This window comes from Pezoporus flaviventris, unplaced genomic scaffold (assembly GCF_033815535.1).
Source record: "Pezoporus flaviventris isolate CSIRO_AGI_PZ_B2104156 unplaced genomic scaffold, CSIRO_AGI_Pfla_v1 ptg000002l, whole genome shotgun sequence".
In the NCBI taxonomy this organism is placed as follows: domain Eukaryota; kingdom Metazoa; phylum Chordata; class Aves; order Psittaciformes; family Psittacidae; genus Pezoporus; species Pezoporus flaviventris.
Genome location: NW_026892550.1, coordinates 76,091,832 through 76,115,251, shown reverse-complemented (window position 1 = coordinate 76,115,251; position 23,420 = coordinate 76,091,832). Strand labels below are relative to the sequence as shown.

Below are 23,420 nucleotides of genomic sequence, written 5' to 3'. Positions count from 1 at the left end.
GTCCTTGATTCCACCTTTTATAAGCCTCTTTTTTCCTTCTAATTTTCCTCAGCATCTCCTTATCCATCCAAGGAGGTCTCCTGGCCCTCCTGCTGCACTTCCTTCTAGTTGGGATGCAACACTCCTGAGCTTGCAGCAGGTGATCCTTGAATATCAACCAACAGTCTTTGGCCCCACTGCCCTCTAGGCCTATATCCCATGGAACCTTACTAAGCAGGTTCCTGAAGAGTACCCAGACATAACTGATTTTGAAAACTTTCTGAAAACTGATGAAGTAGAACTATTTCTCCTGAAAAAAAAAGGCAAATAGGACAAAAAAAAATCTGTAATGAAACAGGAACAGTATGATAAAAAAAGTTACTTTCCTGAGGAATGAAAAGGAATGTAAGAGATGAGATGATCATAGTTATTACAGTAAGAAGACCTACCCATTATCTAGAGCTGAATTTCATCTGTACTGCTTTAAGAATTTCATTGTTTCCATTTTTTTTAAGATTTTAAATAATGACAATGGTTAATATGTCAGTAGACCGCTTACCCACCTATGTAACTCTGCTAAAAATAAATATTAGCTTCTTGAAAAGCATACAAGAAACCACTAGTCCTTTTCATAAGAAAACACAAACCTTACTTGACATTGGTAAGGTGTTTCCTCTGGCATATACAACAATCACAAATACTAAGAGCCACTGGACTCTAGCACTGGAAATTAGTAAACTATCAGTTGTTATGCATGAGTTAAGAAAATGTAAGACTAAATGGCCTACCTTCACTGCCAAGAAGTTGAGGCCACTTTCATGAGCCAAAGCTTTTGCTATCATTGTTTTTGAGCATCCAGGAGGTCCATAAAGCAGCACACCTTTCGGAGGCTGAATCCCCATTCGGATGAAGGAGTCAGGATGTTTGAGAGGCCATTCAACTGCCTGCTTCAATTTAAGCTTGACGTCTTCCAGTCCTCCTATGTCTGACCAAGATACCTGCAAAACAGACCATTTTGCTGAATTCAGACAATGGAGCAAAACTATTTTTAAAAAATGCTCCGTAGAATGCATACTGGTTATTTCATGACAGTGTTTTGCTGTTTTTAACCAGTCACTTCTTCAAAAGTCCTTTTTCCTTTTTTAAGAAGCAATTATTAATAAAGTCACACAAAGCAAGAGGGTATTAGAATTGCTTTATGCTGGCGGATGTAAGCAAATATTTTGTATCTACTTCAAAGGTCAATAACAAAATATAGAAAAACAACAATAAAATGACAGCACGATCACACAGGCAGCAACACGGGGTGATCACTAGCAAAGTCTCTACTCCGTTCTCTTGGGATTTTTAATGTGATGCTGATGAAGAATTTGCAAATTACTTTGATGTCTTCCCTGAAGGAAAGGGCTTTTATGAGCTCAAGCTGGTTTTATTTATAGCTGCAGAGTAAGGCCCTGATCCCAGCTATTCCACTAAGCTGAAAAGGACTAAGTATTATGAGTTTTGGGGTAGTTTCTCCACTTGCCAGCACCTGCCACCATATAGGACTTGGGCAATGGAGATTTGACTAGAAGCTCAAGAACAAACAATTCTCCAATTAGACAAGTATCTAGAGAGAAAAAAAAAAACAAAAACAAAAACAACCATACACACACAAAAGCAACACTCAAGCCCAAATGCAGTTAAATTTGATGTGCTGAAGATTCAAGACAGGCTTGGCAGGCATACATCAGGACAGAACTAATATGTCCTACCCAAGAGAGCAGAGAGATCTAAAACCTGATACACCTCTCCCCACATCGCTGTCAACAAGCCTGACCGAGACTTCCCCTCACATCCCCCAGCTGGCTCTTCGTCCTGTCACCATACATTCCTGTCCATTTCAAATATTAAACATGTCAAAACACAGCTAAATCAAATGATCTTCTGCCTTAAAACACTCTTCAAAAAATTTGCTAGACATAAATCACCCTTCAGCTCTGGGAAGTCACTACACTTGAAAGGCAAGCAGAGTATTACTAGAAGGCGATTTATCACATTCCTCCTGACTTGAAAACTGGGGTCACTCCTTGCTTGTCCCTATTGTTATTTTCCTGATGCTAGTATAGAGTGGAAACTAATAGTAGACATTCCCTTAAAGAGGCAATTCAGTCTGCTACTGAAGTGGAAGTAAAAGAGCATTTGGATGTGGTGCAAGCACTTTTGTGTAAGTTGAAGCAAACCAAATAAAACTTCTCCATTGTCAGTCTGTCACAGAGAATAAAATTACAAAGACAGCAGAGAGCACGCAGCAGAGATCAACATGCATGGGTCAACCCCTCAGAAATACTCAGAGTTTAAAAGCTAACTGGCCTTTCTGCTGTCTGCAGAACATCATCTCTCTCAGACCAAGAATATGTTACAGGAGCTCTAGAAAAAAGACAAACTGAACTCTTTTTCTTAGTGGCCAACAGCTTCTGGCTCTTAAATAATTACTTTACAAACCAGGGGAAGCATGAAATATGTAGAGCTGATCACCACTGCTTACTAAGAAGAATCTGAGAGCAGAAGGACCAGCAAAGGCAAGATTCTGGTCAAGCCCTGAAGTCCTAAACAAAACTCCCCTCTACCCCCTTTTCAAAAGGACAGAGATGGAGGAGGAAGGGGGAAACCACCAATGATACAACATTCAAAAGAATTCTTTTAGATTTATGAAAGCTTGGAAGAACCAGGTGGACTGCTTTTGCACACAAATCCTCAAGTAACTTCCTGACTGCCATTAACATAAATTCTAGTGAACGCATTCAGACAGCCAGCTACACTTCTTTCAAAGGCACACCAATGCAAAGGAAAGATCTTGTAACATAAGCAATGAAGTCTGATATTCTGTCACTGCAGAAGTGGTTTTAAAGACAAGCCTTGGGGCTGAGCTTACATATACAAAGACCTCTGCTACGGTGTGCAAGACACCAAGATTTAAATACTGATGTAATCTTTACCTCTCCCCAGGTCAACAGAGCTCAGAATACAATGCAGAGCAGTAACTCCTCTGAGGTCGCTAAGCAGCAGCAGCAGCAGCAAAGAAATAAATCAGACATGCAAAGGACGTCTCATCCAGAACCTTCTGGCTGCAGAGACACAAATCTGAGTGTTGAATTACAGCATCAGCTGAGTGGAACAAGCAAGCAAAACCATCGCACTCTACAAAAATTTCAGAAAGACCCATAGGAGAGGGAAGAAAGGCAACTACAGAGAAACTCTCTGAAGAATTGAAGTATTAACTTCCTGATTTACAATGTGAATCCCCTCTCTCCTAAATCCCTGCTGCAGAAAAAAGCAGCCATCTAAAAAGGTTGTAATGCATAGTAAAGCTCAAGAAAGGTTCTGTACAAACAGAAAGCAAGATGCTACATGGAACCAGGCAGTGAGTATTCTGCATTTGTCTTGGTTGTACACAGCAATGCGGACACTAGTAGAAGGACAAAAAAAAGGCAGAAAGAAGGAAAACAACAACAACAAAAAAAAGCATGCGGTGGCAATTCTGCCTCCAACAACTCCTCCTGCACACACACTTTCACTCTGTTGCCACTAATTCACTCCATTGTGGCTGTTTATCCCACTAGAAATTTTGAATATGCATTAGGTAAAAGGAAGAAAGAGCCCAATTTCTGTCAATGACAAATCCCCTAATAACTAGGTTGTTATGGAGCACTTTTCAGAAGCAGACTGCAAAGCATTCTACACAAACTATCAAATACCCTCAAACACCAAGAAGCAATATGCTTAAGGCCACCCAAACAAGTGATTTAAAATATATGTCCTTGTTCCTTAGGTACTACCTCAAGTACGGGTATAACAAGAGGTTTTCCCAGGTTTTAAGTAAGACAAAAGACTGCAAGAGACAATATAGCCCTCTAGCCTTCCAAGCAGCCAAGTTACTAGCACTCAATTCTATGACCTAATAAGCAAAGATTGTTTAGGAAATTAAGTTTCCGTACACCCTACTCCAAGTGCTGAAGATTTCAGTGAACAAGGTCTGTGTTGATGAAAATTTGTAGTGTCTGATAAAACAAGTAATTATTTTCATTCAGTAACAGAGATGATACCAGCTTCAAAAAAATCCAACAGCGGTAAATGACAAAGGTATCATAAGGGAAGAGGTTCTTCAAAGCCCATTTACTTGTGGCTTTATTTAGAAGTTACTTTGAATTTTTTTCATTCAGTTGACACATGGCTAGTGCAAAGTAATGAAATGTGAAAAAAAATAAAGCAAAACAAACCACCTTCTGAAAAGCAGAGTTAAAAATCACAAAAGTCTCAGTTTAAATCAGCACATACATCAACAGTTTTACTTGTAACTAACTGCAAAACCCAGAAGTTCTACCCACACCCAGGTGCGGCCAAGCAAATAACATAACTGTAATAAAGAGCAATAAAGCTGATACTACGAATTAGTGTAGCTCAGACTTCTGTCTTCTGGGGAAAAACAAATTAATCTCATAGATGATCATTTAGTGTTTGAAGTTGATTTTAACAAGGACTTTTTAGAAGACAAAGAGTGTTAAGGAAAGACTTCAAAACATGAAGGAATGTCACTCTTGATTTTCTAACAAATATGCCTACACAATCAGCTGTGTAGCTGGATAGCTTCTGGGGCAAGGAGAGCAAGGAAAGACAAGCCTATCCTGACAGACGAAGTATCTGGACATTAACCAATACCGGATGACTGCCCAAAGACACACTAGACAGGGAAAACAAAACCAAATCAAATCACAAGTTTTAGGTTTCCTGAAGAAAAAGAAACAGAAAAAGCGAACCAAATAGGAGTCCAGCTTTCATTTCCTGCACACCAGGCTATATTTTTTACATTTTGATAAGAATGCAACAAAAGGTGTAAGTAAGGCAGTTTCTGTTGATAAGAAACTACTGCAGAGCATAGAAGTATCACAGTACACCATGGCCCACAGCCAACTAAGTGTTTTATGGGTAAAAGGCCCAAGTCTGTGGACTGGAAGCACTGAAAAGCTTCCAGTCACACTGAAAAGCACTTCCAGTTCTCAGTGGAAGCACTGAAAAGAGGGGTAAATTAGTAAAGAGGAAGAACTTCCTATAGAAATTGAGACTACAAGTGTCAGTTCTATGGCAAGCAAGTAATGTTTCCCACAGGTTTTGCAGAAGCAGACATTCAAGCACAATATTAAATAGCAAAGCAGCCTAGGACACAGTATCATCAGCACAAAATGATGCAACTGATTAATGGCTCTGCAGTTGCACTTATTTGGCTTCTTAGATACCTAGTTTCTATTGAAAACAAGTACTCCAGCATCCAATTATTTGCAAATGTTAGGGCAATCAAACACACAGTTTCAACCAGAGCACTTCAATACACAACTTCAGAGAAGCTAAAATAAATCTGTAAAATTTGAGACATACCTAATAATCAATATGGGAAGCATGCAATGCAAAACGTTGCATATTCCTCTCAAAAAAAAAAAAGCTATCCAAGGAATTAGAAGCTGCATGACATTGTCTGCTACAATCTGTACTGAAAATAACAAATCAACCAATTAAATTCTCTGGTTTAATGCACTAGTTAAATACCAGTACATTAAATACAAAGTGACTGGCACTCAAGTCACTAACAATCAGGTGAGAATAAGACATATTTATTTGTTAATAAAGAGCAAATTACACTAGTCTAAGTTTAATAAAAATTATAAATAGATTTTTTATTATTATTTCTTTTTGCTTGTGCATGTCTATAAAACACAGAGTGGTCAACTTTTAAAACAGCTACACTGTACTAAAGTACATGAATGAGTTTCAGGTGTCTGCAAGTGTTCCTGCAGCACATCCCAAATTCCCAACAAAGAGCCCTACCAGGGGCTTGGATTCCTGTTGCTTGCTTCCCCTGCTCTGCCATCCTGACCACCCAGCTACAGCAGAACCAAGTTCTTTTAACTAACCCATGGACTTGAACTGATGTAGGGCACATCAGCTCCCTGCCTTAAATACAAATGGTAATGGAGTAATTAGCCTTGAGGGTGATGGCTGTGTTACAATGCTGGATTTACATGACTGTGACATTCTTCAACAGTGTATCAGCATTTCCAGAAATTCGGTCTGCTTCTTAGCATGCACAGGTACCTTAATTTTGGTAAGCTGGCAGCTCTGCAGCCTAAAATCATAGTTAAATTGAATTCCAGCACTTCCTTTGGTAGGTGATATGGGAGCATGCAAAATCCGTTGCATCTGGTATTTGTGGTTCCACTTTAAACTCACCCCAGGCACCAAAAAGTTGGGCCTGAACTTTACCCTCTATCTTCAAAGAATATGCATTATTCTGTAAAAATGCAGGTCCTGTCAGCACAAAAGCAATCTTGCACTATGCTGTTATCTTTCCTTCAATAACAGAAGGAATTTCAGTAGTATTCTAGTGACTCAGCTGGTGTTTAACAAATTAAAAACCAGACAATCAAGGAAGCCACCAGCAGGATGGTTTAGTGGACAAGTCGCCTGAGTAGTAGGTTGACCTGGATTCTGAAACAATTCCCTGCAGTACCTCAAGACTTGGCTTCTATCTGTCTTTAGTATGCTGTTTAGCAGCGCTCCATCTGGCTCCAAACAGGTTGGTATGTCTAAAAGACACAGTACAGTTATAATGACGTCAGCCCAAGAGCCAACAGCACAATAAGCAATGAGAGAATTAGTAACTCTGTTCTCAGCAGAACTACTTAGCCCTTGCAGATATTGAAGCCACTACACAATTTCCAGGAAAAGCCGTCTGGGGCCAACCCCAGCATTTCCACCCAGCACTTCACTACACAGTTACAGTTCTTAACAACTCAAGTGTGATATCCGAGCTGGCTGCACGCAGCATCCTGTTCGCAGATTTTACTTCCCATTCTTATAGTTTTGGAATAAGTGTCTACAGTTGTGCAATCTAATTCCCAGATGACTCATCTTCATGCAATGAGGCATAAATGTTTTCTTCTAGGGCTTGGGAGGCTGCTGAGAAACACCAACACAATCACTTGCAGAGTCAAGATTTAGTAAGATTAAATACAACATTTTCTTTTGCTGAATATTCTTAAGCCAGATCAGTCATCTTAAACCAGATCAATTCCCCAGCCCAATTTATGTTGGTTTTGCTACTGAGCTGCCATAACACCTAACTGAGAAGGCAGAGAGCAGGGTAAAGATGAGCCAAAGGAACTGTTCACATAATGCCAGCCCCTGACTGGTAACCACTTAGCAGTGATAAGCTACCTACAGTATGTAATTCTGCCCTCAACTACAATCACATAATGCCACTGAAGAGGCTCAGGTCACAGCAGTATGAACTGCATGTAGATTTAATCAGTGTTACAAAAAAAAAAAAAAAAAAGAAAGAAAAAATCATAGCAATCAATCTCTCCACATCTTTGTTTCAATACACATTGGTTACAAACGCTAGCAGTTGGTTTCTGCTTATGTCTGCTTTACAAAAGGCTTCAGCTTTCACCACTGTTCAGGATCTGCTTTCAGCAGACATCTGAAGATTTTTACCCCATTAACCCACTCAGTATATAAAACTACTAATAGAAGATACACTCCTGCATTACCAACTCTTCCTAAAGCATTAGGAACTTTTATCTTCTGTAAACAGGTCTTCAAAATTATGATTAAACAAATAAGCAAACAAAAAGGTGACACACAACATTTATTGGTAACTTGAGGATTCCTCTTCATAGAATTACTCTTTTGGTAAGGCATTTAAATGCCTAACTGCAACTCCTAATATGGCTTTCACAATGTTGCTAGCATATTGCCAGAAAAAGACTTACTTTTGGCACATCAACTGCCACCTCTCTCATGGCGCTGGGCCTGACATCATTCATCCCCTGTAGGAAGTCATTGAAAGCAATCATCACTGACCCAGCCACCTCGTTGTCTAATACATTAGGTCTTTTCCCCAGTGCTCTCCGCAATGCGTACAAACCTATTAGAAAAAAAAAATGGAAATATGTAGACTTCCTCTTGGTTCTCACAAACAGACAGTGTACATCATACAAACACAACAGCACTGGAAAGAAAATTCTGTTCAAAAGAATTTATCAGTGCTGGGCCTTAAGTAGGTCAAAGAACAGGTGAGACACTTCTGATGAGAGCACAAGAAAAGGGGTATTTAATGACCACAGACAGAATATAAACTAAACCTGTTCCAAAAGACAGAATTAAACAGCCATGACCTTCCCAGAGATGAAGCTAACAGGACAAAACCTCCAAAGGTCACACATTGATCCAAACACATTTCTAAAGCACAGAGGAAGAAGGATAATGAATATTCAAGGCAAACATTAATAAGACATTTGCAAGCTTGTCCATTCCTCTATTAGTAGGACTGTATTTTCCTAGCTGCTCTTAAAAACAAACTGATGAGATTTCTTTTACTTTCATTGGAACCCTATTTTGCTATTCAGTAAGACGCCAGACACCCATATTTTTCTTGATATGCAAGAAACATTCCCTGCAACACTCAACAGCTCTTCATTCCCTTCAGTGATCATATGATTCAAACAGAAGCAGAGCTTCTACCTTCTCCTTTGTTTGGCCAAATCCCCTGCATACAATACCTATAAAGCTTGATACTAATTCCTAGCTTCCCCCTTTAATTCTATCCTCCAAAACCTGCACAAGTCCCACCCATCAATATACCAGTACTCCTCGGGCAGGACCAAGCAGTACCATCTGCAGTACCCAAGCATTCCTCAGAGAGAGCAACTACTGCCCCGGTTGTGTAAGATGCCCAGAAGCATCATGGTGTTCCTGCTATATAATCATGCCTTTTAAGGTCTAATATAATTTGGAGTTCTATTGCTTCTATTCCCAGCCCTGTTCTGTGAACTGAAACTGTCAAATATGTCATTTAGTATACTATTGCATGATGAGTATAATCTTATATACAGGTAAACACACATGTAATATCTGTTGTCACGTGTTACAAAAAAAAGAAAAAAAATGAGGCAGTATTAAACCAATGCACCTTGCATGATCACACAAAGATAAACCTTTGCTATATTTAACTAATCAAAACATCAATTAGTGCTACATGAAAGGACAATAACACGGATAAGCTACTTCTGAAAACAGAACTGGTTTTAACTTCCAGCAGATATTTTCTACAGAGGCCCCGGCAGATGCAAACATGTAAAGTTTCTGACAGTGACAGGAATTCTGAGTTTTTGACAATATATACAATGTGTGAAGAGATGTAATATCTCCCCTGTGAAGCAGTACAGCTGGTGTTTCTCCAGAAACTGCCAATTATGGCAGAGTCCGAGCACCTGCATTCAATACCCAGGCTCTTAATACAATAATGGAGAGGGGAAGGGTGAAGTCTGTAATTCAGGTTTCCCCTTGCACCGAATATCCAGAACTAATAAGACATAATAAAAGCATTTAAAGAGGCCAAGGAATGAAATGAAAATCTGGTCACCAGAGGACAAGTATAAAACATAACTGACTCATTTTAACCATCCTGACAATTTTCATGTTATTCCTCCCCCCACCCTTCCTTTCTTAGAAAGAGTTCCTTTTAGGCAAACAAAAACTTACACAAGACAACACAGATGTATCCCCACCCACATTTAAAATTTGCATCCAAGCAAATAACAAACTGGGTATCTTATTCTAGTGCCACTGCAGTTAATACTTTGGGGCTGAGAGCAGGTATTGGGGTTGACTCCTACAGGTCCTTTTTGATGAAGTCAATTCACTCCACTTAAAAAAAAAAAAAAAAAGAATAAATAGCATATTATGAAATTAAGTCATAGAGAAAGCAAGCAACTGGTAAAGAACTCTGCTCATTTCTATACATATCTGCTCCATTGCTCCATCACGCACCAGTCTCATTTGATCCCTTTTAATGGTGTCGTGGATATTCTTTTTTTTTCATGACACGAGGAATTCTTAAAAACAAGCAAGTTTATTTTGAAAATTGAGAGACAACAGGACATAAAAATGCCTAAGGAGAATTCCACTTTTAAGGACCATTACTGCCAGGGCTACCAGGAGTACAAGTGAAATTTCAGTCCTCAGCAGTGGGTTTAAGGTGCAACAGCCTTGATCCAGAACAGGAATAAAGAGGTCACAGCTTTCAAACAAAGCCTGAATTGATTTTAGCATGTGCACGCACACGCCACTGCACAGGTCAGCATTTAATTGAAACAATGTTTTACATTAAAACAATAATAAAAAACAGATTGAAAAAGAAAGCATGATTTTTCCTGTTTCCTCCTGTTATCATAATCATTCTTTCCTGCATTTCAGATTGACCTCTAACCCGGGGCAGGGAGAAGGAGGAGGGAGTGGGGAGGAAAGAGGGAGGTGGGAAGTCTCAGTAATAGGATACAGGCAGCAGCTTGCCAGAGGCAGAAAAACACATCCTTCCCTCAAGATGCTGAAAGATCCTTATTTAATGTAAGAAAAAGCAGGGTAGGCTGCAAAACATGCTGCTAGAAGCGACACAGAGGCAAAGGAGGTGAAACACTACAGCAAAGCCAAGTTTATCAGTACTGGAGTTATAATGTAGATAAACTGAAGATTCAGACACAGCACCTCAAAAAACACTGAGCATCTCAGCTGTCGGGCACTCTTCATGGGCATGTTCTGGTTTGAGTGTATATCAGCGCTATGAACTGCCTCTGAGCACAGCATTTGTTACAGCTCTGCTTGCTCATTTTCCAATGCTACTTCATTCTTCAGGATTCATGAATATCAATAGCCTTTTGGCAGTGACTGACCAGGCCCAGAAACAGGCGGCTAGGTTTTCACTGTTTTATTCCAGCACAAGTCCTGTGTGAGGGGAGGAAGGATGCAAATATAGTCAGCGGGATAGTTCACACAGGCATGGGGTACCTATTTCTAGCAAAGGGATACAAGACTGGTCCCCAGGACTAGAGCCTTGGGCAACATGGTCTAGTGCGAGGGATTCCTGCCCGGCAGTGGGGCTGGAATGATCTTAAGGTCCTTTCCAACCCAAACCATTCTATGATTCTATGACTACGCTGTGCAGAGCAGAAACTTAACTCATAAGGCAGCCTTTGCAATAGTGAACAGCACTGATTCTCAGTAGGTCACAGATGGAAAATCCCTGTTTAAAAAAAAAAAAAAAAGAAAGAAAGAAAAGAAACAAACATAATAAATCATGCATGATTACAAACAATGGAAAATAATTTGTTCCAGTCGGGCAACTGTATGTTCTACCTCACTAATTCACCCTGTCTGTCTAGAACAGAGGAAACTAAGTGAATAGAGGGGAAAAAGCCAGCAGAACACCCTGTCCTGGTACAGATGATCCCTCTTTGGTATCAGGCTATGGTACCATATCAGTGGCATTGCTTCCCTGAAAGATTTTATTGCTCATAGTTTAGCTAAGTATGGCACATTAGATCGTAATCACAATGTCTAACCCTAAAAATAGACTCTACAACGCTTAGACTTGCCAGTCTGTGTATAATCGTACACTACTGCAAATAATAGAAAGCATCCACTCAAAACAATGAACATATACACTTTAGGTTTCTGAAACAGAATACACAACACTTGAGGAAACAAACTGAACAAGATTGCTAGTCATGCACCTTTTACTGCCCATCAACTATTTCTTCTGCAAAGCCATCTTGTCTGGGCTTACCCTACCAGAATTCTAATAGCAGAATCTATAAGTAGCTTCAAAGAAATTGTAATTTTCTTGTAAGACTATTTACAAGAGGAAATGTTTTTTCTTTCCCTGCTAATCTGACATTTCCCTCCCAAATTGTTAACAGCCATACCAAGAAGGCGCATACCATTTCTACCTGTGACAGCTGTAAGAAACAACATGATTCTCCCCTGCATGGCTGCAAGTGGAATGCTCAACAGCATATGGAAAGATTTCAGCTTCCTAATGACACCAGATAGGGCATCTTCCTCTACTTCCAGATCTTTACATTCTATACTTCAAGTTTTATGCATAGGAAAAGCATTTTGTATATCTTAAAATCAATTTTGAACTTTATAAACCGTAAGAACAGTGTACTTGACTTCACAAGCACACAAAAGTTGTTCCACTGTTTGGCTTGGGGGTTTAGTTTAGTTTGATTGATTGTTTTGTGGTGTTTTTTGGTTTGGTGTCGTCCCCACCCCCACCCCGTACATATATGGGAAAATCCCTGAAGAACTTTCATTTCCTGTTCGCACATAAAAGATAATGCCCTTAAATCCCTTGTAACCGTAACATTGCAAATTCACTCAGCCAACCTGAACACTAATCTACTGTAGGGAGTACGTTCACAATTTATAGTCCTTCATGAAGAGCTCTGGCATTTGCTGGAACATGTCTATGGAGCAGACCAAAAGTTGTTGAGAGGTATGACAGCGGAGGGAAAGGAAGGAAGGAAGGAGGAACTGTATTTTCAAAACTTATTTCATACAGGAAACAGTTTAGTCCCAGATCAGGTACACACACATCATTTATCCTAAGACAATGACAATGGAAGGAAATAAGGAATACCAGACTGCCTGTTTGTAGCCTGCTCTCATACATAAATGTAGCTAAGCTAAGGTTTGTCATACGTATGTTAGAAGAAAAATAAGGACTGCCAGGCTACCAGAACAGCAAGGAGAGAAAGACAAGAAGCAATGGTTAGTGGCTAAGTATCAGTCTAATTGTAATTAAGAACACTGTCAAGTCAGAATACAGCAAAAGTTGAAGTCAGAAGATCTACAGGAACTTTGCCTGAAAACAGTGACGCTCTGTCCCCAATAGTGGCTATTCATTCTACATACAAATGCCTACTGCTGATTTTGCTCCTGTAGAACTAACACAGACATACAAATCGAGCCACATTTCAGCAGAAGATCTTTTATTGATTAAGCAAAAGAACTAAGACTGCTTTCAAATCCTAAGTTCGCCATTATATATTCCAGGAAGACATTTTACCTGGAGCCTTACAGGGAGTCAGAATTCTAAAACTGAGCTCTTCTATAGTGCCATTTTTTACACCAATGGCTTGTCTGAAGTACAGCTGATGCAACCTTATGCAGAAAAAAAAGCAGAGCTCTGAAAACAGTATTTGTTTTTACTCAGATACTGAGAAAGTTTGCCACCTTGTAACTTGAAGATGAACATCTACTCTAAACAGTTCTTTTCTAAAGTTTCTTTTCTAGTTCGGATCTTTCTACAGCCAGCAGAGCAAGATAGAGGGAGATAAATCATATCATGTTCAGTCCCTCCCTATATACTAAGAGGGGAACAAAACTCCTACAGTTTTTAGTAGAAAAAGGGAAGAATTGTGTTTCAAATACTTCTGAAATGGAGTCTATTACCACTGCTGATCCAAGTTACATTTGAAACCAGATTCAGCACAAAAGCTGAAAAAAAATGCACACGAATTGCTTCACAGAAATAGCACTGTACTTGAGGTCTAGATGTTCTCATATTATGGTCACTCAAAGAATGTAAGAGCAAGACAACCGATCAAACAGAATCTGGAGAGAACCATGGAGAGAAGCATTAGCCAAAATTCAAAAGATATCTGAATTTAGAAACACAACAGCATCAAATGAAATTCTGCATAAAACAAGACAAAATGGCATAAATGAGTATCATGGAAAAAAAAACAAACAACAAACAACAAAACAAAAACAATCACCAAACTCCAGAACACAGAACAAATAGAGAAACAATTGCCTTTCCAAAATTCAAAGTGTTACTAAAGGATCCTTAAAATTTAATGCACCTTTCAAACAAGTAATTTCTGAATCAGAAAATGGAGTAACCGTCTGCACCATGAGGATCCAAGTCTCAATCACTTGCAACAATTTAATGTCAGGTTACTGGAGTACTGCATGAACATTAATGCTGTTAGTAGGAGAAAAACACCACGGTGCTTGTGTGCAGGTCAGCAGTAACAGTGAACATGGTTATCCTATTTCAGCTGGCAGGAGGTAGAAAATTAGAAAAGACATGATGGGAGAGGAAGAACGAAGTGTGTGAACCTGTGGAATACCTTTCAGTCAGCAAAACACCAGTTAACATGAACGACTCTGTGCACAGCAAGAATAAAGTCCACAGTTTTGCCAAACCCTTCTAAGAGATTAAAGGTCAGGAAGTTGTTTTCAGTTCTTAAATCTGTAAAACCTTCAAAGTTAACACAGGGGAGCAAGCAGCTCAGGTCACTGTAGGGGAAAAAAAACAAAAACAAAAAACTAACACCAAACCCACAGGACAATTTGAAAGATTAAGTAGACTGTAGAGTGTCTTCAAAAATCAGTTTCGTCTTGGTTAAATCATTTTCATTCATTCAAAGGTGCTAGACAGACAGCTGAGGATTTCTTCCATTGCTATAGAAGAATAACACTGCCTGGCAAACAGCTCTCATCCAGCTTTGCATCCAGAGATCTGAAACCCTCATGAGACACAAACCCTGATAAGTAGAATAGTGACTAGCACACCACTCACGTCAATGCGACTTAGAGCTGGGTTACCAACGCCCTGTTGACTCCCAGGTCTAGAAAATAAACAGGAACCAAACAGAACTGTCTGTTCCCACCACATCTTGGCCAGTGACCCAGCCCGAGGCGGTATCCACCCTGAATTTATTCCATTCTTAAGCAAAGTGACATAATGCTAAATTTTCAGGATCTGCAAGCTGAGGAATGACGTTCTGACTGCCATTGCATAGCCAACCGGTCTGCACAGATAGGGCTGCACCAAGAAGGCTACTCTGGTGTCTTGCACCCCCTCACTCTTCAATCCAGACAACTTGTTTTGGGGTGGACCCTCACACTCATTCAAGCATAGAGGTTTCTATATGCACACATGAATAGTATAATTTCTTCTGTATCACTCAAGTTTCAGGAGCAAGAACATGATGTCTGTCATGAAAGTTATTTCAAAATGTTAATGACAGTTATTGATCAACTCTTCTGAATATATTCTTTATTTCCTGCTTATATAAATATAGCAGGTAGAATGGGATGCACTTAAAACAGATTATTAAATAGCCAACCCTCAACTGTGTATATGAAGTCAGCAATCCCATCATCCAACTAAATGCAAGCCAGTTTCAGATAAAAAGTTAAATTTAGTTATGATGAAAACAAAAAGTTCACATGCCCTGACTGCAGTTAAGTGCAGCATTCTCCACACTAAAACTAAAAACAAGTATCATTGCAAAAAAAAACAAAAAACCCAACCAACCAAAAAAAACCACACACTCCCCCCCCCAAAAAAAAAACAAACCAAAACACACAACCTAATGGGCCCAAGATTTTATATAAGGAAAAATAACTAAAAAGAAACTTAACATGCACCAGTGTCTCTTCAGAGAGGCAAACAGAGCAAGACTTTTTTCTCTCTGAATACAAAGACAGTTGCACTAATGAAACACCTCTGCACTAAGCATATGCAAAAGACACAGGGGGTTAAAAAAAAAAAGAGAGATTCAGAAATTTTGCAATCACATCATAATGACATCAAACTAAAGTAAAAGGGTGATGATCTAACCCTATGCAGCTAAAATAACACATTTTTTGTGGAATCTTAGGAAAGTTAGTTGAACTACTTTAAATGTCTAAGAGAGTAATTCTAAAACAAATTTGAGCTTGTTTTTGCCCCACAGGATGCTGGGTGAAGGGCATCCTAACAGAGAGGGCCAAGGGATCCCCCAGACAAGAATAAGGGCAACACACTCCACCCAGTCTCAAGCACACTCCTTCAAGCTGCTCAGCAGCATCCACATGTAGCCTCTACTGCACAAAAGCAATCATTCTGAGTGAGCGCTCTAAGAAAGAACAAGAAAAACATATGTTCCAGTCCGAGTCCAAAAAAGCCACATTGCTTGCTATGTGTGTGTACAAGCAAGGATGCATTTGTTCACAACCTGTTAAGACAGCAAACTAGGTCAGTTGCTTCGGGTTAAAAACAGCTTCTCCATTAAGGACCCAACTTTAAATCTACAGAACATAGCACTAACTTAAAACTCATGAATGCTGAACATCAACACAGTGTCAGAAAATTCAACTGTTCCAGTCAAAAAACTCAATTTGTAGCTTTACTTCTGCATTGTGTCTGAACGTTTCACTGTTTCTCAAAATCCAGTATTCTGCTATTTCTGCAAAAATCTCTCCATAACAAAACATCTTTTGGTATTGACCATCTGACTGTATTTGTTATTCATATTCCTGTCCAAAAAAAAAACATTTTCTACATCACCTTTTCATAAAAAGGCAAGTGACCTTTCTCACCTCATTCTGAATATCCAATGGGAACCACTATTCAGTTAGAGAATGCAAAAGCAGATTGCTTGCAGCAGCATGGTTTCAATCTTTTTCCATGCTACAAAATGGGGGGGGGGGAAACAACAACCAAACAAACCACAACATAGATATGGTATTTCCAGTCACTTTCCATACAGGAATAAAAAACCTATAGCATGTCAAGCACTGCTTTCCCTTAAAATCTGTAACTGCAATCAGTTAATTTGAAAACAAGCTAAAAAACAATTCCACTGTCTTGCTTGTCAACTGCCTTTGTCAATATCTACACTTTCAACAGTGTCTCAGCCAACATTCCTACATTTAGGATTAAAGCCCAAGAAAAATATTTACATTTGTCGCACACCCTCCAGCAGAACTCAGGTCCAAATCATGTTGGGAAAGGTTCAGACTGAGTGTTTATGGCCTGAAGAAAGGGTAGATATTCTTGATGCCCTAACACTAGGTTGTTTCATCAAGACTGAGACTGAGCTGAAAAGGAGAGCTCGGATTTGAGATACAAGGCTGAGCAATCACATACTGAATACAGTGTTTGTCTAACTCAAACACCAGTCAGAGGCTGGTGCTCAATGCACACAGAGATTCGCTGTTAATCACATTAGCCTAAAGGCCTCACGCTTCTTTGCAGGTGGCCAGGCTACCAAAACTGCAGAAGCTGGGGGAAAAAAAACCTGAAGCACATAAATCTAACAAAGAGACATTCCTGAGTTTCAGGAGAATTTACTTACCCATCAATTACAGGGAAAAACAAAACACCTAGGAGCCAGCCCTTCAATTGCCTAATTCTTTTATTGTTTTCTCTTTAATGTAAATGGATTGCACAAACTATTTTGGGGATCATAAAAAATATAGCAGGAAGTTTCTCAGCTGCAGGAAAAGCCGGGTAGAGTATCCCCTTAAATAACTTACACTTTCACACATCTAGTAGCTACATATAATCAATATATAGGGCTATAAATTAAGCAGCATAAGGACTCTCCATCCTAGCTGTGTTACTCATCAGAATGCAGGGGTAATAAAAGGACCAAATGAGTATCATAGACAATAAAATCTCAAAAAGAGAGGACTCTCAAATTATGAACATAAGACAACAGACCATTTCATATGGCTACACAAGCAGCTTCACAGATTCAGCAGAATAATCCTGATTTATACTGACTGAAGATTATCCTGGGTTTAGCAGTAGCAGTCAATTTTTATCCTTCTTGGTAGCTGGTGCAGCGCTGTGTTTGGACTTTCAGCCTGGGAACAGCACTGATAATACCGATGTTTTCAGTTGTTGCTAAGTAATGTTTACCCTGACCAAGGACTTTGTGAGTCTCATGCTCTGCCAGGGAGGAGGGGAAGCCAGGAGGAAAAAGAGACAGGACACCTGACCCAAGCTAGCTAAAGACGTTTTCCATACCACAGCACGTCATGCCCGGAGGGGTAACTGGGAGTTACCCGGAAGGACACAGGGTCTCTTCTGGGTCAGACTCATTTTCAGCAGGTGGTATCGTATTCTCTTCCCTTGTTATTTTCTCTTATCATTGCTGTCGCTGGTAGTAGCGGTGGTGATTTGTGTTGTACATTTGTTGCTGGACTATTCTTGTCTCAACCGGTGGGAGTTGCATTCTCTCAATTCTCCTCCCCATCCCCCCGGGAGTGGAGCCGGGCGGGGGAAGGAAAGAAAGAGGGAGGAAAAGGGGGGGAGTGAGTGAACGAGCTGGCTGGCTGGGTTTAAACCACGACAGTTTCTTATTTCCAGAAGATTTTTTGTAACAGCCATTTCAAGCCACTGAAGAATTATAATCCAAAAGGCTAAGCAAGATGATACCTTTAACTGTGTTTACTGTATTATAACCAGGCAGTTTAAAAAAAAAACTTCAATGCAAACAAAGTGATTAGTGCTTCTTTCACAGAAGTTTCAAAGTTTTGGTGGTTGCAATGCAGCATCCTCACTGGAACCAAACAGATGTTATTGCAAGAGAGACCACTATTTAAACAAAGACGTTTGCTCTTCCTCTCTTCGTGATGCTACCTTATCACAGTCCAAGTGTTTTATAGCAGCACACTGAAATTATGTGTGATAAACAAGGATGTTCAAGATATATTCTAAGAATTATAAAGCAAATACTTCCTTTCTCTGTAAACAGTATGACTGAATCCACTTCTTGAAGAAATCAAGCTATATTTATATTCACCCTCTTGAAATGCTACAGGCAGCCATAGAAGGCTAAGTTTATAATAAATTCCTATATTTGGAAACCTTGTTGCTAAGCATCTTCTAACATTCAGTACAGTTTATACCATTCATGTCCCTGCTACCTAATTGACATTTCATATGTTTAAAAAAAATAAAAGTGCAGTGCTTATCTTTGCCATTAAATCAAAACTATTACATTTCTTAGGAAATTAATAAAAAGACTGTGTGGCAAATTAATTAAAGCAGAAGCAACAAGATCTCAGGGACATACAAACACTGGCAATATGAACAAGGATGTGGCAGAGTCTTTCTTCTAGACACCACCTCTGCTTGAGATAAAACAATTCAGAAGACAGCTCTTCACACTAAAAGATAGTCTACTGAGTAACTTAGGACACAGTAGACCTCTCCCAGTTTTAAGAATATGACTCCTAGCTGCACACATAGCTAAGCCCTTGTCAAGAATTCTGTGCATGTGAATCCCTCAGAGGACACCCAAGTCCTCAAGAGTCTACCACAAGGAGCCTGTTGCAAGGTGAGGTCCACATGTCCAGCACCCATCAAAGTACTTGCAGGTTTTCCATACTATGCTGCTAACCTACATGAATGTATGCAGTTAATTGTGGAAATGGCAAGTATATTGCTAGGCAGTAGAGGGTCACAGAAATCCCAATTTCTCCAACACAGTCACTACAGATAATGTAACACTGGACAGAGATGAGGTACACTGATTCTGAAAGCACTGCACCTAAGTTAGTGATACTTGCCATGTTAGAAATACCAGGTTTACATTTAATTCTGCTGGAAGGACCATAGTTATTTATAAACCAGACAAATAATACTTCCTCAACATGTGAGAGGGAATACAAGCACTCTGCACAGCAATTCGGGCTGAGATAGATACATTTACAGAGCTGATGCCTGTCACCCTGATGTCAACTCTTGCAACAATACTGTAAGCTTCATGATACCTAGCGTTCTTCCTATGAAGTCAAAGTTTTGCAATTTCATTTTGTGAGAAACCAGAATTGTATCCTTAGTAGAGGAAAAGGCAGCATTGGAAAACAAATTCCCTCATATTTTAAAAATTCAGCAGATAAATAAAAACCACTCTTAACTGATTATTATATCTGTCTATATATAAATATTTCACAAATGTTTGGTCATAATACCCTGTTTGGAAAAGCTCAGAGCACACTGCATAGACTCTCCAGGTTTCTTGTCCACCTCTCCTTTCCTTGCCCATTCCAGCATACATAACACTGCAAGTCTGTACACACGATATACACAGAGGCCTAGAAACACTCAGTGAAAGCAGAACATTAAAAGCTCCTAAAACTTCTTAATGACTTCCATGAAAATGTACAGAGTTGCTGAACAGGAAAGAAAACTTGCCTGTCTGACCCCAGAAGTACCACCAACCAGTTCCTGCACTGGAGAACAAATAACTTCTGCCAAGAAAACAGTTGGAGTATGTTTAACTCTACAATAGCTATTTACTTTTCACATCTTCAGAGTTATACAGAAGACAAACATCAAAGATTTTATAATGAAGTAGCTTAGAAAACCTAACTATAGATGCAAAAGTGAAATAAAAGTGAAATGTTTGCCTATCACAGACCTACAATTACTACATGTGTTACATTAATTACCATTGCAAACCCTGGGCTTACATAAGCAGTATACACACAGTACGTGCCCTAAAGACCAGAGTTGAAACATCAGATAAGGAAGGATGAGTCCTTTGGAAATGATCTAAACTTAGTATTAAGAATATAAACATATTTTAACATTTAAACATAGCCTGTAAACTTTTAGGCTTTCTAGCCACAACTCAAGTACCTACAGATATAAATGGGTTAATCAGGACTCTTGGGTGAGATGGTTTAGTGTGAGGTATCCCTGCCCATAGCAGTGGGTTGGAACTAGATGATCTTAAGGTCCTTTCCAACCTTAACTATTCTATGATTCTACGATTCTATGACTCAAGTCTCCCAAAGACCACTGCTGCAATACAATTAGCGAGCAACAATAACCTTGTACCCAAAACTGAACTTGTGTTTCCGAGTTCAGAATTCCTGCTTCTAAATTAGTTTTCATGTTTCACCTGTACTTACACACCCATCATCTGCAGAAGTGGCGAGAGCAACCTTAAAATTTGTAAAAGAACTCTTAACACAGCTATTGCATGAACATTAAGCATTTTCATTATTTCAAAGTGTGCACCAGCAGTCAACTATATGTTTGTATCACGGTTTATGTTGCAATATATACGAAATACAAGGTTCAGTTCTGAGCCCTACATTAGCAAAAGATTATTGACAAACTGGAGGGAGTTCAGAGAAAACGAACATGATTTCTCAGAAGGCAGGAAGGACTTATTTATGAGAAAAGATTAAAACAGCTAAATATTTATAGCTTGGCTCAGTAATGAATTAGGAGGTAGAGGACATGAGAACAGCCTAGAGATGTCCAAAGGGTGTAAACACTAAGGAGGGAGAGTGAACGGGTTATACAAGGATGTAAATAGAAATAATGGAATAAAACTAAACAAGGAAAACTTCGGCTGAGTATCAGAGAGCATTCCTGGACAACAAGCTATCTTGGCCCACAGTTCAGTTTCTTAAGTGAAGCAACAGAAGCCCATTGCTTGGAACAACAAACAAGACTAGACAAAACACTGCAAAATTTTCTATATGAAATAACCTTGCTCTGCTGATGAGAAATATTATTACTTATCATTATGAGGTAACATTATTATCTCATAAAAGCTAGTCTTTTCTAAGTTTAGCTTCAGTGAAAGCACTAATATTTTACAGGGTGTTGAAAACTTAATATAAAAATTGGTACTCAAGAGCTTCATCAGAAAAAACAGAATCCAACTGAGATTGTTCTTTAACAATGAGCAACTTAAATTCAGTTTATGACATACTTTGACAAAATCATGCTTCTGCAACTCTTTGAAAAATACATGTGGGGTACAAAGAGTTAACTGCGCTGGACTGTATTGTCCCCATCAGAGGTCAGCCCAAGTTAACAAACGACAAGGAAATTTTAACAGCATTCAAGAACAAAGATCAATAGAAAGGAGACATCCTCCTTCTCCCATTCCCAGTATTAGCTCTGGCTACAAAGCTCTCGGATAGTCCTGCAATCAGTCACAGGTAGATGCCAGAAGTTTTGACTCTAGATAGGAGGTAATGTTCAATTTGCACAACATTCAAAATTTCTTTCTAAAAGGCCCTCATTAAGTGTATAAATATCACTGATTTGCAGCTGGATTATGAAGTGTCCAGAATCTATGTGCACAAGGAAAGTCCAGGCTGGGTCATGTTTGGAATTGAAACCACAACACTTCTCACTGAAAGTTTTAGATTAATTAAGTGTTTACTATGTGATGACTGTGAGACAGGCAGACTGAGAGGCTTCCAAAAACAGAGAAAGGAAAGTAAAAAGGGAGTTTATCTTTTTCATGTTGTTGTTTGTATATATTTGTTTTAAAATGAATGTTTGCTAACTTAGAGCTTAAAACACAACTGAGGCCAACTGAAGCACACTATAAAATGAATAGTCTGTGTCCATACGTATTTTTTTCTTCTTGATCCACACAAAAGTCCATAAATTCATATTTGAGAACTATCCCTTAAAAATTCAGGAAACTGGCAAGTAAAAACCTTGCTGTTCCAAGTGCCATCACCCTTAATAAAACTTCTGTAATCTTCATAGTTAATTCTGATGCGAGAATTAACTGTGCACTGTGTCACTGCCAGAGGAAGCTGTCCCAGTGCCAAAGGAAATAAAAGTAACTAGCACATACAGCAAACATACTCACAAACTACAAGGGGGAAAACACACATAAGCCGAGCTGAAGAGTCATATTTTGATTAGACTGTTTTAAAAGGCTGCTTATGGTCCAACACTTAAACCGTGTAGACGCATTCTAGCAAAATGTAAGAATTGATGCTTTTAATATTTCATCCAAGGAAAACAGAAGTGAACTTAAGTATTCCCTGGAACATACTGAACCCTGGCTGTATAATGTGTGGATAATTCTCCAGGCTATGCCTGTGCTGGAGGCCAGAGGCACTTCCCAGGCCCCAGCACTGGCCGTGCTCTCTAGTTCTCCCAGTTCCATGGCACAACTTGATCCAGGTGCACAAGGTCTCCTCACTCATGTTACAAGCTCCGCATCTGTAGGCAAATGAAATACAGGCACAAAAGAAAGGAGCCACAGTAAACACCACTCAGGCCCACAGTCTCCTGGGAACAAGGATCTGTAGGACAACCTGTCCAGCCTGAGTGACTTAGGTTTTTTGTATGGAAGGGGCAGGATCTAGAGTAGAAAAACTCTCTGGGATATATCAGGTACCTCACTAAACCGTTGGTTTACTGAAAGGCAGCTAGCTCTCTAATACAGTAGAATTGGCACAGAGGACTCCCCAGTGTTACTTATCTTGACATTCACTTTTCAAATCTATTAATACTCAAAGGCTTTTTTATTTCTGATGTGCCCAGGAGCAGACTGATGTTCCTTGCGCTCCATGCTTGGCTATATTTTCTTTGACACAAAAATTAAATTTCATTGGTTTAAAAGCTATTAGTACAGACTGTGGAATTTTTTAAACAAAATAAAGAGATTAACAATAAAGTAAGAAAGTAAGATCCTAAATAAGATGCATGAAGTCTTACCTGCTTCCTTGCACAAGGCTGCTAAGTCTGCACCCACATAACCATGTGCGCTATCAGCTAGTTGTGCCAACTCTGCTGCTGTGAGTGAATGGGGGACTTTCTTGAGAAGCTTTTGGAGTATGTCCAGACGGTCTTGGGCATTAGGGACTCCAATTTCAATCTCTTTATCAAAACGCCCAGGTCTGCGCAGTGCTGCATCCAGTGCATGAGGACGGTTAGTGGCCCCAAGTACCAAGAGCTGTCCTTCACTGCCCTCCTGAAGGCATCAAACAATGCAAAATATTAA

The 23,420-nt window shown here is 39.4% G+C and overlaps 1 protein-coding gene across 21 annotated transcripts in view; it reads right to left on the bottom strand.

Moving 5' to 3' along the window:
• Positions 1 to 23,420, bottom strand: part of AFG2A (AFG2 AAA ATPase homolog A) — a 226,077-nt gene that overhangs the window by 189,115 nt on the left and 13,542 nt on the right. For all 21 annotated transcript variants that reach the window (XR_009741636.1, XM_061444184.1, XM_061444152.1 and 18 more), the window contains exons 9-11: positions 23,135 to 23,390; positions 7,785 to 7,939; positions 768 to 977 (exon numbers count right to left, since the gene is read on the bottom strand). Coding sequence is in view for 20 of the 21 variants with exons in the window: in XM_061444184.1 (XP_061300168.1) it covers positions 768 to 977; positions 7,785 to 7,939; positions 23,135 to 23,390 (621 nt within the window). In the remaining variant the exon portion in view is untranslated. The remainder of the gene's footprint in view (positions 1 to 767; positions 978 to 7,784; positions 7,940 to 23,134; positions 23,391 to 23,420) is intronic.